The sequence below is a fragment of the Eleutherodactylus coqui genome, chromosome 1 (genome assembly GCF_035609145.1).
Source record: "Eleutherodactylus coqui strain aEleCoq1 chromosome 1, aEleCoq1.hap1, whole genome shotgun sequence".
NCBI classification, from domain to species: Eukaryota; Metazoa; Chordata; class Amphibia; order Anura; family Eleutherodactylidae; genus Eleutherodactylus; species Eleutherodactylus coqui.
This window is the reverse complement of record NC_089837.1, coordinates 152,281,843-152,300,597: the sequence shown is the minus strand read 5'-3', so window position 1 is coordinate 152,300,597 and position 18,755 is coordinate 152,281,843. Positions and strand designations below refer to the sequence as shown.

General features: G+C 47.4%; 1 protein-coding gene across 1 annotated transcript in view; it reads right to left on the bottom strand.

Annotated features, from left to right (window-relative positions):
* The window catches only part of LOC136626942 (probable cation-transporting ATPase 13A4), a 74,341-nt gene that overhangs the window by 12,419 nt on the left and 43,167 nt on the right, over positions 1-18,755 (bottom strand). The window contains exons 19-24 of the mRNA XM_066601903.1: positions 10,022-10,146; positions 5,902-6,062; positions 5,347-5,466; positions 4,246-4,325; positions 2,780-2,822; positions 384-493 (exon numbers count right to left, since the gene is read on the bottom strand). Coding sequence (XP_066458000.1) covers positions 384-493; positions 2,780-2,822; positions 4,246-4,325; positions 5,347-5,466; positions 5,902-6,062; positions 10,022-10,146 — 639 coding nt within the window. The remainder of the gene's footprint in view (positions 1-383; positions 494-2,779; positions 2,823-4,245; positions 4,326-5,346; positions 5,467-5,901; positions 6,063-10,021; positions 10,147-18,755) is intronic.

Below are 18,755 nucleotides of genomic sequence, written 5' to 3'. Positions count from 1 at the left end.
AGAAGGTCCGGCATTTAGATGCTGTGTTGCAGCTTATTGGAGCAGGTCTATGCAAGGCAGCATGGGAAGTCCTGGACAGTACAGTGCTGGCAGAATGGCTGTTTAGGACACCCCCACCTATAAGTGGATTTTAAACAACAGTGCATAATAAAAATAGGAAACGTTACGAGGAAAACGGAATTGATAGAGTTTAAACTGGGTGCAAATAACAGTATAACAATGACCAATGAGGCCTTGGGCTACATTTGACTTTTTTTTTAAACTTAGGTACACTTTTTGTATGCTTTATTCCATCAGATAATGAAAATCAAATTATTTTTTTTACTTCTACGTTTTCCAATATTATGTAAAAGAGCCACGAAATTACTAGATACATCACTTACTTCAGTAACTCTGGAACACAGGAAATGTTTGTGGCCTGTGAGTTAAATGTTGCAGCTACAGAAGCTTCTTCTTCAGATAAAGAAATCCCAGCATTTGCCATTTTTAAAGCCTGGGAAAAAATGTGTACGTAAATGATGTGTTTTACCCATGAATTATGTCCACACTTTTTTAGAATTTTTTTATAATTTCACTTAATTTCTGTCATTTTATTATACCAAAAACTATGAAATGATTCATTGAAATGAAAGGAGCTCATTACGCATGTCCAAACTGTGCTTCCTTAATTGGGGAACCAACCAGGTCCCTATTCTTGCAATCAGTGGGTCCCAGTGGTCAGACCCCCACCAATCAGCTAGTTATCCCCTATCCCGCGGGTAGAGGACAACTTGTTGGAGCCGGAATACACCTATAAGGTCATGTCTCTGACTTTAAATCGTTCAGCAGATATGATGAAATTGATTTGTTGCGTTTGATTTTCCAAAGCACAAATCACTCCTGCAAATCTCAATGGCAAACACAATTTTCAAAGGTTGTTCATTAAAGGGATATTCTAGCCAAAAGAAACTACTCACTACTGGATGTATGTGTTACAAGTAAAGCACTGAAAGAGGTTGGTCCACTTCTAGCTGTTTTGCTGTGGGAAGCAGACAGCTCTGTAGACTGAGCAGTGGCCCTAGATAGTAATGTAGACTCCTGCAGAAGTGAATGGGACTCAGCCTGGGCCACCACACAATGTACGGAGCTGTCTGCTTCCTGCAACAGAACAGCTAGAAATGAGGCAACTAGAGATGAGCGGGCATACTCGCTAAGGACAATTACTCGATCGAGCATTGTCCTTAGCAAGTATCTCCCCGCTCGGAAGAAAAGGTTCGGCTGCCGGCGCGGGTGACAGGTGAGTTGCGGCCATAAGCAGGGGTGAGCTAGCTCTCCCCTCCGTCCCCCCCCCCCCCCCTCCCGCTCTTCCCCCTCGCTCCCCGCCTGCCGCCGAATCTTTGCTCCCGAGCGGGCAGGTACTCACTAAGGGCAATGCTCGATCGAGTAATTGCCCTTAGCGAGTATGCTCGCTCATCTCTAGAGGCAACCCCTATAATATACTTGTAGTTTGGCAACAGAGTGTTTGTGAGCTTTTTATCTAATTTATGCCCAGTAAGAAGTCCTGTAGCTACCAATTTTGTTCAGCATGTTGTCCCCAGACTCAGTGATGTGAGAGGAGTATTTCTCACTCCTTTCTGCATGAATGGACTTATAAGTCTCCTCACTCACCTTCTAGGTGCTCTCCTTAAGGAGCGAAGATACCCTTCCTGACCCACGTCACAGGCCTCTTACCAGCCAAGCCAGAATCCTGATGCACACTCACGAGGGGCCCCGAAACAACTGTCTGTGTATGGATTTCTGGCTTGATTTTCAAATCCCAATTGTTATAAAGACCTGTATAAAGTGTCAGGCATTGATTTGCAGGAATGCTGCCATCCAATAGGTGGCGCTACACCTATTGGATGGCAGCATTCCTGCAAATCAATGTATTGTTTCATCTTCCTTATTTGCATATTACCCAGAGGAGCATGCATGGCCCTAAAAGTCTCCTCACTCACCTTTTAGGTGCCCTCCTTAAGGAGTGATGATACCCCTCCCGACCCACATCACATACCTCTCACCAGCCAAGCCAAAAACCTACTGCACACTGATAACAGGCAAAACCCCGAAAAAAACAGCTGTCTGTGTACGGATTCTAGCTTTTGGTTTTCAATTCCCAATCAGTGTTGCAAAGACATGTATAAAGGGTCGGACATTGATTTGCAGGAATCCTGCCATCCAATAGGTGGCGCTGCAGAGGTATTGTTCCAACTTCCTTATTTGCATTCTCCCCCTTCTGGGATACTATGTCACAGCTCACTGAGCCTCCTCTAAACTGTGGACCCATAACCAGCAGACTGAAGGGGCGGCAGAGAACAACAATTGCGGGTAGGGTCCCCTCGTGTTCCAGGACAGAATCTTAAATCTGAGCCATCTGCTATTGTTAAATATGAAGCGAGCTTTGTATCAAGCTATCCTCTTATTGCCTTTTCCTTAATTGTATAAACTTACAATTAAGGCCGCGGTCAGACGAGCGTGTTTTCCGCGCATGAATAGCCACGCAAAAAAAAACCGCACATGTGCGTAGGAAAATCACATGATCGGTTGCATTTGCACTCACATGTCCTATCTTTTTCAAGTGCGAGTATTTTGCGAATCTAAAAAACGAACATGGAAACCTTTGATTCTAATAGATGCGATTTTTTTTGCGTGGCTATTCATTCGCGGAAAACACACTTGTCTGACCCAGTCCTAATTATGTATAATTCCTTAACTCTATTAACTGCTAAGTCAGAAAAAATGATTGAAAATGCTGACTTACTGCACAGTCATTGGCTCCATCTCCACACATCCCCACATAATAACTGGAACACAGAAATGGATACAGCACTTATATGGAAGCATACATGGAAATGATATACATGTTAGCTGTTGTAGTTATGTTTTACAGTAATCTTGTCCTCATAAGAACATGAAAAATTGGAATCCTTCTCAGTCTAAGTCTGGACACACTCCAACAAGTATAAATTGCCTTGGAAGTGGCAATTTTCATTGCATGTACTTTCTGGTGTTTGCTGATGATCACTGATAATGCGAACATTCCAAGCATATAAAGCGGGATCTGCCACTTGGGATAAGGTGATTGCTGGGCCTGTTAGCACTGTCCATATTTCAGTGTCCCAGTTTGGTACTTCAGGCGCCGCTCCCATTGAATTCAATGGGAGCTGTGCCTGTAGTACCAAACCTGGCTGTTGCACTGTTGACAGGGCTATCTGCTCCATCACAGACAGAAGGCCTGATGTTCAGCTGATCAGAAGAAGGAGCCCTCTAGAAGATAAAGGCAAGGCCATAGAATTTCCCTAGTCCATCTTTACAAGGCAATGTTTTATGTCCATGGAGGAGCTCGAAAATGGCTTCTTGGAGGAGTTGAAATGTTATCTTGTGAACTCAAAGGAATAAATTCTGTGAGTTCACATTTTCTTCTGGAGTTCTGTTTTTTCTACTTAAAATTAACCACAGGCATACATCTACATTAAGTCATGGACAAGTCATGGCTAGCGGGTCTCTGAGCTGGGAGGTGGGCGGCTGCAGGCAATTGGCGATATTGGCTCTCCCGAGTCGGTTGGCTTGTGGTGGGAGGCAATTGGGAAACTAGTTCTCCCGAGTCACTTGGTGCGTGGTGGAAGGCAGTATGAATATTTCGCTAAATGGTGATACGACACATGGTGGGGCTCCAAGGACCTCCCCTCTTTTTTATGGTTAGATTGGGGTTAACGATATGTTAATTTTTATGTTGCTATATTTATAATAAATGGCTGCTGTGGCCAAATTATCCAAAAATTAAGTGGTGTATGTCATTTTTTTTCACATTTGAGGGGGGATTGGTGGAAGTAAAAGGTTTAAGGCTACAGCTGGGAACCACTCTGTTATACTGAGGTCATATACGCTACCACTATACAAAGACCAGTATAACCAATAATACTGCCATTTAGTGACCATAGAGTGATCAGATACCAGCTCTACACAGGCGATCTGTAGACTCTCATCACTGTGCAGACTATAAAAGAGAATACAGTTATGATCTGACACAGTCACAGGCAGTGTACATATTACATTCAGTGACATCTTTGATTGTAGACGTTCTCTTTCCTTTTCTTCTACGTGTGGTCCAAAGCACCATGACAGCTTATCATGGTGACTGCAGAGTCCGTCGTCCTGACATCTTATGCCCCTCGTTTTTTTGCTAAGCACAACTTATTTCCGAATGCTGTTAATAAGAATACTTACTCAAGCTTTCGAAATTCATCAATGATTGTTGATTTCTGTGCTGGTGACATTCGTGCAAAAACTGTGCCATTCATTAGTATCTGCATAGCAATGCAAAGACATTAAATATGCTGCAAACGTATTTATACACGGTAAGCACAAATCTTGCGACAGTCTTGTACAAGAATTGCAACTAGAGGCTAGTATCGTCCATGGATATTTACAACAGAGTTTAGCGATTAGATCTCGGGGGCTCGGTAGAGAGGTCTAATTTAACAGTATGGAGCAGGAAGACTTTGGCCACCTGCAGACGGCCGGGTTGGATCCGGCTGCGAGAATTCTCGCAGCGGGACCAGACCCGAACATCTGCAGAGAGCAGCACGGTCACTCACCTCTCCTGCGGCCCCGGCTCTTTCATGTCCCGGCTGCTAGGCAGCCGGCGCATGCGCAGAGCAGAGCCGGCAGCTGGTGTAGCTACCACATTAAAGGGGTTTTCCACGGAAAATATTATTGATGACCTATCCTCTGGATAGGTCATCAATAGTTGATCAGCTGGTGTCCGCCACTCGGGACCCTGACCGATCAGCTGAGTGGGTGCATGCTGTCAGTGCCGCAAATACACAGAGGTCAGCGGAGCGGAAGTCCACTTCCCAGTGAAATCAACGCAAACTGTGCCTGCAGTTACAAACACCAGCCACTACATGGAGGTCGGCACGTGTTGAAGATTATAACTCTCAGGGCTCAGTCACGGGCGCATCGGCACCCGTACACCGGCGCCGATACGCCCGTGTGACTGACAGAACATGGCCATACCTGAAGACGGCCGTCTCTCTCCAGCGCTGATCATAGAACACATGACCGGCAATGGAGCCGGTCACATGTTCTTCCTCCCGGCGCTGCAGAGAGACGTCCGTCTTCAGGTTTGTCCGCCTGCTGGCTGCAGTAACACGGGCGCCGATGCGCCCGTGTGACTGAGCCCTCATACTGTTTTGCACATGCAGTTTTAAATGTATTTTTGTAAGAGTGCCTCCAAAAGAGAAAAAAAAGCACAATAAATTCAAAGAAAATTCCAGCTTAGAGTGTCATTTTTATCATATTTAGCATATTTGTATTTTCACTCACTTTGGGTGATAAATCAGAGAAATATTTTTCTAGGTTTTCATATGTCTTTCCACTCATTGAAAAATTATAACCGTTCTGAATGTTATTGATCGATATGTCTTCAATACCGATACTGAGATCCTGTTAATGATCAAGAAACAAAGATTAGTATAAATATACAATTTGTACTGTACATATTCCATAGATACACAGAAACATCTTCGGCATAATCAGTATTCATTCTAGCCACTCATTATAATGCAATCATCAGGTTATGGTGAAATTGAATGTGCAGATTGTGATTGGCATTCAGTTTAGTCAATGAGAGCACATGAATGAGAAAATAAAGCCAAAGGTCAGACATTTCCCATGCTATCCTTACATTGTCGGGAAGCCAATATGATGTGAACTTTCTAGGGCCAAGAACCCAACTCTTAGATACTCTTACGTCACATGGTATGTTGTGGAGGCAAACACCATAATGAAAATCTTAACCTTAATCATATACATTTTTGTGCTTGGCTTTGTGAAATGGATAGATTTATTAAAAGAAGAAGAACTTAAAAATATATCTACTTTAACTTGTTTTCCATCTTCTGGATACTCAAGAGTCTTCCAGGTGATAAAGGCTGGAGAAGAACATCCAGGTTCATGTGCTTCAACAAGAATAATTCTCGTTTCCGCCGGAATTATTCCACAGTTCTTTGCAACAGTAGTCGCTGTCTGTATGTTGTCTCCTAAAACACGATAAATACAGTAATATTGTGGATTTTGGTGCTCATCAGGAATTTTATATATGATTTAAATTATAATGTCTCAAGACAGTTACTATAGATCATATACAGTAGAAATACATATATGTTGTTTTATATTATATTGTACACTCTTTGTGAAAAAAAAAGAAAAATCCAGCCGCTAGAAGGAGTTGTCATTTTGCTGCAAAACTCGAAGTGCAGTTCCATCTCAGACAGATATGCAAATGATTAGAGTTGTGATGTGATTGTCACCTGAGGCCTTAAAAGTGGTCCCACCCTTGGCCTATGAAAAGGCTTTCGGAGGCTACTTGTGTGTAGTGACATTTTTTTTTTCTGCTTGTGTAGAGCTTGTTGGCCACTGGACATGCCTCTACGACGCAATCAAAGAGATTTCGCCCAGTTAACAGAATTTGAAAGGAGGCACATTATTAAAATGCGAGAAGCTGGATAATCGTATCGACCAATTGCCCGCCATCTGGGCCATTCTGACCAAACTGTTAGGAGGTGTTGGGACCAGTGAATGCATGAGGGCTTGCATGCAAGGCGACTAGGTAGAGTACGCCCTTGACAAACAATCAGTACAGAGGATCATCTGATTGTTTGCCAAGCACGAGCAGCTCCAACATTTCCGTTGTCCACCCTTCAGAGACAGGAGGCACCATCACTACAGGCTCCTATCTCTGTCGGAACCACTTCCAGGCACTTGGCTGAAGGACATGTGGTCTCACTGAACCCATTACATGTATTGCCTTTGAGACTCACCCATGATTGCTTCCATTTGCAGAGGTGTCATGAATGTTGACACTAGACTGCTACTGAGTGGAACCAGGTTGTCTTCAACGATAAATCCTGATTAAGTTTGAACACTGACGACAGTTGTGTTCGTGTCTGGAGACCTAGAGTTAAGCTGTTCAATCCTGCCTTTACTATGCACATTGCCCCCACTGTTTGTGTGGTCTGGGGGGGCATCAGATATGACAGTCATTCACCCCAAGTAGAGGTATGAAAGACAATGAGCAAGGGTGTTACAGGAATGCCTCCACAATATTGCCACACTTCCATGGTCTGCCCAGTAACCAGATTTATTAAGAATAGCACATATACAGTATGGGACCATATGGGATGCCACCTTCAACAGCCTACAAACTTCCAAGATTTAGAGGCTCAACTACAGCATATGTGGACTGATATTCTGCAGGATACCATACAGAACCTGTATGTCTCCATGCCCACCCGTATCACATCTTACAGTCATGATAGAGACAGCCCAATAGGGTACTAAAGCCTCCAAGCCCACCCGTATCATATCTTGCATGCAACAGGATACAGGAGCCTCCCTTCAAGTGTTCAGTTTTCCACAATAAATTATCCTTTTGCTATGATATTGTAATCACTTATATAAACTTTACAATCACACATATAACGTTTCATTTGATTCCGATAACTCTTCTAGGTGCTTGATTTTTTTCCCGACAACGACTGCATCATAAAAGCTACAAATACTAGTGGCCCATGAAGGGTGCACAAACTGTCAGTAGGGCTCATGGCAAAGGGCATGCTAATATAGTGCATATCTACTTAAACTTCCATACTTTAGCTTGGATATTAATCTAATCAGCGTATCATAGTCTTACATTTATCCCCTATCCACTGGATAAGAGCTAAATGTCAGATTACTGAGAATCCAATCCCTGGGATCCCCTGTGGTCCTGAGATCTATACGCCCCGAATCCTCTATGAAAATTGATCAGTGATGCACATGCGTGACCACTATTCCATTCACTACTACGGAACAGAGGAATATTTTTGAGCACATCAATCTACTTCTGTACCATAGAATTGAATGGAACAGTGGCCATGCAAGCGTGCCACCACTCCATTGTCATGGAGGATTCGTGGCTCACAAGTATTGGGAATTATTATTGGGTATTAGTCAAATCCCCAGCGATCTAACATTCATCCCTTATCCAGTAGATCGCAGATAAATGTCGTTACAGGGCAATATCCTTTATGCACTTTGATCAGTGGGCGAGTTTGATCATTGAGACTAGAGATAAGCGAGCACGGTCACTGGTCCGAGCATGCTCGGGGGGGCGGCGGTGAGGATGGGGGGGAGAGTGAGAGAGATATCTCTCTTTCCACCCCCCCACCCCCCGCCGCTCACCCTCACCCCCCCCCCCCCCCCCGAGCACACTCGGATGATGAACATCGTCAGAAAAAAAATAAAGAACGCCAGAAATGATCACCCAGTCTCTAAGAAAAAAATGCAATAAAAGCGATCAAAAAGTTGTAGGTATTCAAAAATGGTACCTTGTATCCAAAATGGTATGAATTCAAACTACAGGACGTCGCACAAAAAATAAGCCCTCACACAACTATGTCGACGGAAAAATAAAAAAGCTATGGCGGCAGAAAATAATTTTAAAAAATTAAATATCTTTGAAAAAAGATACAAGTAGTACAGCAGAAAAACACTATATATGTTTGGTATCGTAGTAATCGTACTGACCCATAGAATAAAGGTATTGTCATTTTTATTGCAGTTTGTGCACCATAGAAACAAGACGCACTGAAAGATGGTGAAATTTTGTGTTATTTTTCATTTTACTCCACTTAGAATGTTTTTAAAGTGTTTCAGTACATTATATGGTACATTAAATAGTACAATTGAAAAAAACAACTCGTTCCGCAAAAAACAAGCCCTCATACAGCGACGTCGATGGATAAATAAAGGAGTTTTTTAAAAGGGGGGGGGGAAAGAACGAAAATGGGGGAAAAAAAGGGCCTGGTCGTTAAGGCGTTAACATGCTGACAGTTATGCAGTTCTCCTGGCCTATAGCTCCATCTAGCTGAAGTTTGCTGAATACAGGATTTTACAATTCTCACTGTACTTAATCATAAATATGCTTTCAGTAATTGTCCCTGATTGACACACATGATAGGCACTATAGATGAGCGAGTATACTCGCTAAAGGCAATTGCTTGAGCGAACATTGCCTTTAGCGAGTATCTCCCCGCTCGAGACTGAAGGTTCTGGTGCCGGCGCGGGGGAGCGGTGAGTAGCGGCTGTCAGCAGGGGGGAGTGGGGGGGAGAGAGGGAGAGAGAGATCTCCCCTCCGTTCCGCCCCGCTCTCCCCCGCAGCTCCCTGCCTGCTGCCGGCACCCGAACCTTCAGTCTCGAGCGGGCAGGTACTCGCTAAAAGCAATGCTCGCTCGAGCAATTGCCTTTAGCGAGTATACTCGCTCATCTCTAATAGGCACTCATTTCATTTTCTTTTACACAGGTTGAGAATCTGTTTATGGGGATGAATGATCACTACTATGATATTTAATCCCCAAAGGCCGGCTGTACATCACGTTGTTGGGAAGATATACCGCCGAACAATGAACATTTTTATGCTGATAGATCAGTTGACGAACAAGAGTTTGCTCATTTGTTGGCTGATTTTTGATCATAGCCTTATTATCGGGTAAAGAAGCATTTCGAGGAATACTTGGACTGGATCATTAACCCTTTTCAATCCAATTTTGAATTCAGGGTTTCCTAAAAGGCTTTCTCTTTTTGCCATTATAAAATGATGTCATCTGCTGGCTAAAGCCAGTGTGTGTGAGCCAGAGAGGCTCCAGCAGCGGAGTGGCTGTAAGAATACCCTGTCGGATGTCTTTTTTTTTAACATTGGAGCTGTACAAGCTTCAATCAGAATGTAGGAAGATGTAAGACAGTGGATTGGAAAGGGTTAAGCCTCTGACATTCCTCTGTTGGTTCCTGCAGGCAGACAAACTTTTCTTGCTGTGTAAGGAAATCAAGAAATCTGGAGCGCTGTATCAGAACTATGGAGTTGCTAGAACTGTATGAGCCATAGTTGTAAACACTATAAATATATTGGTGCCAAATAAATAATATAGCATTACTGTTTCAGTGTTATCTTCTATATACATGCCTGTAATCATAACAGTTCTGATGTTTGCTGCATGCAGTTCTTCAATTGCCGCTGGCGTTTCTGGTTTAAGACGATTTTCTAATATCAGCAAACCAAGGAACTCCATGTCCCTTTCAAATTCTTCCCTTCAAGGAAACAATCAAACATATTACTCAATTAAACCTTGTTGACACAATTTAAATTCCGCCTGGATTTAGTCATAGATTTGAAATTTTATAATCCACGGCATGTTCATTACTAGAGCGGATTCCATGCTGGATAGCCTTTAATTAACTCCACTCAGTCTAAATGTAGCAAATCTTTGTGCTGATCGGCATGCCAATCTGTGCCAGGAATCCAAGCTTCAGATGCAGAAAACTGCCATGGATTATCCTCCAAATCTACACTGGACATAGTCTTGTAGTGCTTTGAAAATTATTTTCCCTATGTAGATGTGCAATATTACTATATAATAGTTTATGGTTAGAGATGAGCGAACACCAAAATGTTCGGGTGTTCGTTATTCGGAACGAACTTCCCGCGATGCTCGAGGGTTCGTTTCGAACAACGAACCCCATTGAAGTCAATGGGCGACCAGAGCATTTTTGTATTTCGCCGATGCTCGCTAAGGTTTTCATGTGTGAAAATCTGGGCAATTCAAGAAAGTGATGGGAACGACACAGCAACGGATAGGGCAGGCGAGGGGCTACATGTTGGGCTGCATCTCAAGTTCACAGGTCCCACTATTAAGCCACAATACCGCCAAGAGTGGCCCCCCCCCTCCCAACAACTTTTACTTCTGAAAAGCCCTCATTAGCATGGCATACCTTTGCTAAGCACCACACTACCTCCAACAAAGCACAATCACTGCCTGCATGACACTCCACTGACACTTCTCCTGGGTTACATGCTGCCCAACCGCCCCCCCTCCCCCCCCACAGCGCACACCAAAGTGTCCCTGGGCAGCCTTCAGCTGCCCTCATGCCACACCACGCTCATGTCTATTTAGAATTGCGTCTGCCATGACGAGGGACCGCAGGCACACACTGCAGAGGTTGGCACGGCTAGGCAGCGACCCTCTTTAAAAGTGGCGGAGCGATAGCCCACAATGCTGTACAGAAGCAATGAGAAATAGAATCCTGTGCCACCACCATCAGGAGCTGCACACGTGGGCATAGCAATGGGGAACCTATGTGCCACACACTATTCATTCTGTCAAGGTGTCTGCATGCCCCAGTCAGACCGGGCTTTTTAATTCATAGACACAGGCAGGTACAACTCCCTATTGTGAAGTCCCTGTCGACCCACAGCATGGGTGGCTCCCTGGAACCCACCGGCGGTACACAGAAATATCCCATTGCATTGCCCAACACAGCTGAGGTAGTAATGTCGTGCTTAATGCAGGTGGGCTTCGGCCCACACTGCATGCCCCAGTCTGACTGGGGTTCTTTATAAGTGTACAGATGTAGTAAAAACTCCGTGTGCACCTACAGCATGGGTGGGTGCCAGGAAGCCACCGGCGGTACATAGAAATATCCCATTGCATTGCCCAACACAGCTGAGGTAGTAATGTTGTGCTTAACCCTTTCCAATCCAATTTGTATATGGTTTTCCTAGGGGGCTTACTCTTTTTCTGCCGTTATACAACGGCGCTATATGCTGGCTAAAGCCAGTACTGCATGAGCTGACACGTAGGATAGGCTCCGACAGCAGAGAGGCTGGCAATATACAGTAAGAGAACCCCGACGGACGTCTACCAACAACGGAGCTGTACAGCCTTAAACCCTAATGTCTTCACAGGTCACACAGTGGACTGGAAAGGGTTAATGCAGGTGGGTTTCGGCCCACACTGCATGCCCCAGTCAGACTGGGTTTCTTTATAAGTGGAAACAGATGCATTTATAATTCCCTGTGGACCCACAGCATGGGTGGGTGCCAGGAAGCCACCGGCGGTACATAGAAATATCCCATTGCATTGCCCAACACAGCTGAGGTAGTAATGTCGTGCGTAATACAGGTGGGCTTCGGCCCACACTGCATGCCCCAGTCAGACTGGGGTTCTTTAGAAGTGGACACATGTATTAAAAACTCCGTGTGCACCTACAGCATGGGTGGCTCCCTGGAACCCACCGGCGGTACATAAAAATATCCCATTGCATTGCCCAACACAGCTGAGGTAACGTCAGCTGTAATGCAGGTGGGCTAAAAATTAATTTGATTACACTGTAGACGAGGGCCCACAAAAATTGCTGTATCAATTCAACAGTACTAATGTACATCCCAAAAATTGGCCATGGCCAGCCAAGAGGGCAGGTGAAACCCATTAACCGCTTTGGTTAATGTGGCTTAAGTGGTAACTAGGCCTGGAGGCAGCCCAGTGTAACGAATAATTGGTTCAAGTTAAAGTTCCAACGCTTTTAAGCGCATTGAAACTTATAAAAATTGTTCAGAAAAATAATTTGAGTGAGCCTTGTGGCCCTAAGAAAAATTGCCCGTTCAGCGTGATTACGTGAGGTTTCAGGAGGAGGAGCAGGAGGAGGAGGAGGAATATTAGACACAGATTGATGAAGCAGAAATGTCCCCGTTTTGGATGGTGAGAGAGAACGTAGCTTCCATCCGCGGGTGCAGCCTACGTATTGCTTATGTATCGCTGCTGTCCGCTGGTGGAGAACAGAAGTCTGGCGAAATCCAGCCTTTGTTCATCTTGATGAGTGTTAGCCTGTCGGCACTGTCGGTTGACAAGCGGCTACGCTTATCTGTGATGATTCCCCCAGCCGCACTAAACACCCTCTCCGACAAGACGCTAGCCGCAGGACAAGCAAGCACCTCCAGGGCATACAGCGCTAGTTCAGGCCACGTGTCCAGCTTCGACACCCAGTAGTTGTAGGGGGCAGAGGCGTCACTAAGGATGGTCGTGCGATCCGCTACGTACTCCCTCACCATCCTTTTACAGTGCTCCCGCCGACTCAGCCGTGACTGGAGAGCGGTGACACAGTCTTGGTGGGGAGCCATAAAGCTGGCCAGGCCCTTAAAGACTGTTGCACTGCCTGGGATGTACATGCTGCTCGATCTACGCACATCCCCTGCTACCTTGCCCTCGGTACTGCGCCTTCTGCCACTAGCGCTGTCGGCTGGGAATTTTACCATCAGCTTGTCCGCAAGGGTCCTGTGGTATAGCAACACTCTCGAACCCCTTTCCTCTTCGGGAATCAGAGTGGGCAGGTTCTCCTTATACCGTGGATCGAGCAGTGTGTACACCCAGTAATCCGTCGTGGCCAGAATGCGTGCAACGCGAGGGTCACGAGAAAGGCATCCTAACATGAAGTCAGCCATGTGTGCCAGGGTACCTGTACGCAACACATGGCTGTCGTCACTAGGAAGATCACTTTCAGGATCCTCCTCCTCCTCCTCCTCCTCCTCCTCCTCAGGCCATACACGCTGAAAGGATGACAGGCAATCAGCCGGTGTACCGTCAGCAGCGGCCCAAGCTGTCTCTTCCCCCTCCTCCTCATCCTCCTCATGCTCCTCCTCCTCCTGTACGCGCTGAGAAATAGACAGGAGGGTGCCCTGACTATCCAGCGGCATACTGTCTTCCCCCGCCCCCGTTTCCGAGCGCAAAGCAGCTGCCTTTATGGTTTGCAGGGAATTTCTCAAGATGCATAGCAGAGGAATGGTGACGCTAATGACTGTAGCATCGCCGCTCACCACCTGGGTAGACTCCTCAAAATTACCAAGGACATGGCAGATGTCTGCCAACCAGGCCCACTCTTCTGAAAGGAATTGAGGAGGCTGACTCCCACTGCGCCGCCCATGTTGGAGTTGGTATTCGACTATAGCTCTACGTTGTTCATAGAGCCTGGCCAACATGTGGAGCGTAGAGTTCCACCGTGTGGGCACGTCGCACAGCAGACGGTGCACTGGCAGCTTAAAGTGATGTTGCTGGGTGCGCAGGGTGGCAGCGTCCGTGTGGGACTTGCGAAAATGTGCACAGAGCCGGCGCGCCTTTACGAGCAGGTCTGACAAGCGTGGGTAGCTTTTCAGAAACCGCTGAACCACCAAATTAAAGACGTGGGCCAGGCATGGCACGTGCGTGAGGCTGCCGAGCTGCAGAGCCGCCACCAGGTTACGGCCGTTGTCACACACGACCATGCCTGGTTGGAGGCTCAGCGGCGCAAGCCAGCGGTCGGTCTGCTGTGTCAGACCCTGCAGCAGTTCGTGGGCCGTGTGCCTCTTATCGCCTAAGCTGAGTAGTTTCAGCACGGCCTGCTGACGCTTGCCCACCGCTGTGCTGCCACGCCGCGCGACACCGACTGCTGGCGACATGCTGCTGCTAACACATCTTGATTGCGAGACAGAGGAGGAGGAGGAGGAGGAGGAGGGTGCTTTAGTGGAGGAAGCATACACCTCCGCAGATACCACCACCGAGCTGGGGCCCGCAATTCTGGGGGTGGGTAGGACGTGAGCGGTCCCAGGCTCTGACTCTGTCCCAGCCTCCACTAAATTCACCCAATGTGCCGTCAGGGAGATGTAGTGGCCCTGCCCGCCTGTGCTTGTCCACGTGTCCGTAGTTAAGTGGACCGTGGCAGTAACCGCGTTGGTGAGGGCGCGTACAATGTTGCGGGAGACGTGGTCGTGCAGGGCGGGGACGGCACATCGGGAAAAGTAGTGGCGACTGGGAACTGAGTAGCGCGGGGCCGCCGCCTCCATGATACTTTTGAAGGACTCCGTTTCCACAACCCTATACGGCAGCATCTCAAGGCTGATGAATTTTGCTATGCGGACGGTTAACGTTTGAGCGTGCGGGTGCGTGGCGGCGTACTTGCGCTTGCGCTCCAACAGTTGCGCAAGCGACGGCTGGACGGTGCGCTGAACTACACTGCTGGATGGGGCCGAGGACAGCGGAGGTGAGGGTGTGGGTGCAGGCCAGGAGACGGTAGTGACTGTGTCCTGAGAGGGGGGTTGCATCTCAGTGGCAGGTTGGGGCACAGGGGGAGAGGCAGGGGTGCAAACCGGAGGCGCTGAACGGCCTTCGTCCCACCTTGCGGGGTGCTTGGCCGTCATATGTCTGCGCATGGTGGTGGTGGTGAGGCTGTTGGTGTTGGCTCCCCGGCTGAGCTTTGCGCGACAAAGGTTGCACACCACTGTTCGTCGGTCGTCAGGCGTCTCTGTGAAAAACTGCCAGACCTTAGAGCACCTCGGCCTCTGCAGGGTGGCATGGCGCGAGGGGGCGCTTTGGGAAACACTTGGTGGATTATTCGGTCTGGCCCTGCCTCTACCCCTGGTCACCGCACTGCCTCTTGCAACCTGCCCTGCTGATGCCCTTGACTCCCCCTCTGAAGACCTGTCCTCCTGAGTAAGCGTTGCACACCAGGTGGGGTCAGTCACCTCATCGTCCTGCTGCTCTTCCTCCGAATCCTCTGTGCGCTGCTCCCTCGGACTTACTGCCCTTACTACTACCTCACTGCAAGACAACTGTGTCTGATCGTCATCGTCCTCCTCACCCACAGAAAGTTGTTGAGACAGTTGGCGGAAGTCCCCAGCCTCTTCCCCCGGACCCCGGGAACTTTCGAATGGTTGGGCATCAGTGACGATAAACTCCTCTTGTGGGAGAGGAACCACTGCTGCCCAATCTAAGCAGGGGCCCAAGAACAGTTCCTGGGAGTGCTCCCGCTCCTGAGCAGGTGTTATTGTAGTGGAGTGAGGAGGCTGGGAGGAAGGAGGAGCAGCAGACAGAGGATTCGGATTGGCAGCAGTGGACGGCGCAGAACTGCGGGTAGACGATAGGTTGCTCGAAGCACTTTCTGCCATCCAGGACAGGACCTGCTCACACTGCTCATTTTCTAATAACCGTCTCCCGCGTGGACCCATTAATTGGGCGATGAATGTGGGGACGCCAGAAACGTGCCTCTCTCCTAATCGCGCAGCAGTCGGCTGCGACACACCTGGATCAGGAGCTTGGCCTGTGCCCACACCCTGACTTGGCCCTCCGCGTCCTCGGCCGCGTCCACGTCCTCTAGGCCTACCCCTACCCCTCAGCATGCTGTATTACCAGTGATTTGATTTCACAGGCAGGAAATAAATTGGCGCAAGACTGCAGGCCAAATATAATTTTTTCCCTTTTTTGAAAACGAAAGGCCCCACTGCCTCTAGTGAATGAATAATCTAAGTTTAATAACTGTGCTGTTTTCCTGCTAATGTGTCACAGAACGTGAGGGTAGCAGAGTTATTAACTGTGGCAGAGCAGGTATTTTTTTTCCCAATTAAGGAAAGCAAATGGCGAAGCCAGGAGTAAAACGTAGCTGGGTGCGTATGATTTTTAAAGGTGTCACACGCAGCCGACACGTGTCCACCGCCCTTAGGACGGACAGAGGCCGGACAAATAGAATTATTTTCCGTTTTTTGGCACCAAAAGGCAGCACTGCGTATATTCTATGAACATGAGAAGTTTAATAACTGTGCTGTGTCCCTGCTAATGTGTCACAGAACGTGAGGGTAGCAGAGTTATTAACTGTGGCAGAGCAGGTATTTTTTTTCCCAATTAAGGAAAGCAAATGGCGAAGCCTGGAGTAAAACGTAGCTGGGTGCGTATGATTTTTAAAGGTGTCACACGCAGCCGACACGTGTCCACCGCCCTTAGGACGGACAGAGGCCGGACAAATAGAATTATTTTTACTTGTTTTACAAGCAAAAGGCAGCACTGCGTATATTCAATGAATAATAACTGTGTTGTGGCCCTGCCTATACAATTCTTTCCCTGCAGTATCAATGGAGGGTGCAATGCTCTGCAGAAGCGATTTTGAGAAGCAAAAAAAAATGCAGCACAGCTAACAGCAGCCTGGACAGTACTGCACACGGATAAATATGGCCCTAGAAAGGACCGTTGAGGTTCTTGAAGGCTACACTCACTCCTAACACTCTCCCTGCCTATGCAGCACTTCTGTCCCTAATGCCAGGTGCAACGGTCTGCAGAGGCGATTTTGAGAAAAAAAAAATTGCCACTGCTAACAGCAGCCAACACACAGCTATCAGTGGCCCTAATAAGGACCTTTGGGGGGTCTTGAAGCCTACACTAAACTACCAATTCTTTCCCTACAGCAGCTCTGGTATAAACAGCACTGTCCCTCATCTAACTCACATGGCATCTGAGGCGAGCCGCGGGAGGGGCCGACTTTTATGTTCGGGTGACACCTGATCTTCCCAGCCACTCACAGCAGGGGGGTGGTATAGGGCTTGAAGGTCACAGGGGGAAGTTGTAATGCCTTCCCTGTCTTTCAATTGGCCAGAAAAGCGCGCTAACGTCTCAGGGAAGGAAGTGAAAATAACCAGAACACCGCATGGTGTTCGTTACGAATAACGAACATCCCGAACACCCTAATATTCGCACGAATATCAAGCTCGGAAGAACACGTTCGCTCATCTCTATTTATGGTATATAAATAGGGATGAGCGAGTATACTCATTAAGGCACTACTCGCTCGAGTAATGTGCCTTAGCCAAGTATCTCCCTGCTCGTCCTGAAAGATTCGGGAGCTGCCGCAGCTGACAGGTGAGTTGCGGCGGGGAGCGGGGGAGAGCGGGCGGGTGAGAGGGAGAGAGAGATCACCCCTCCATTCCTCCCTGCTCTCCCCCGCGGCGGCACCCGAATCTTTCGGGACGAGCGGGGAGATACTCAGCTAAGGCACATTAGTAGTGCCTTAGCGAGTATACTTGCTCATCCCTATATATAAAGATTATGAAAATGGAACCTGAGTAAAAATAGCTTTTATTCGCAATAAAGCCTGTGGTTGAAATAAAGGGAGTTGCCCACGTTTAGAAATGACTACATGCCTATCCATGGGCTGCGTCTGGTATATTCACCTAAATGGAGAAGAGCTGCAATACCAATAGAGATGTGGTGCTGTTACTGGAAAAAGGCAAATCTCTTCCAAGTCTTGGACAACTTCTTAAGGGCTCAGTCACACAGGCGCATCCGGGCGCAGATGCGCCCGTCTTCCTGCACGAGGAAGATGGGCGCACCTGCAGCGCAGACGACTCTCCGCAGCACCGGAAGAAAGAACACATGACAGGCAATGGAGCTGGTCATGTGTTCTTTCCGCCGGTGGTGGGAAGAATCGTCCGTACCTGCAGTGCGGCCGTCTTATCCTGCAGGAAGACGAGCGCATCGGCGCCTGGATGCGCCTGTGTAACTGAGCCCCTCATGCTCACGACAGTGTTTTCACCACGTATAATGCGCGCATTGCACGGATGTGTCATACACAGTGAATGGGGTCAATGAAAGTCAATGGACTTTCATTGATCCATGCACACCGGTGTGTGGACACTGCGTATCAATACACAAGAGAAATAAAATTGCAGCAAGCTCTATTTCTCTGAGTTCATACACAGCAGGAGCCATATAAATTTGGATGGGCAGCATGTGATATGCTGCCCACACGCAATACATTGCATACTGGCGGCGTTTACATACGCATCCAGCCTCTGGACAGAGCGGGGATTTAAAAAAAAAAAACACACTGCGCATGACGTGAGTGTGTGATTTGCACACATGCGCAGTGCCATGGGCAGCTATACATGGTCTCTGCCCGCAGAGTGTATGGCTGCTGAATGTGTAAAATGCTATGAGGGACTCGCAGTATTTTATGCATACGACCATGGGCATGAGCCCTAACTCTAACTAAATATGAAAACACTTTCATTTAAATCAACACATATGGGTCAATTTCATGTAAGCCAATTACATAATAAGGATGTTTGT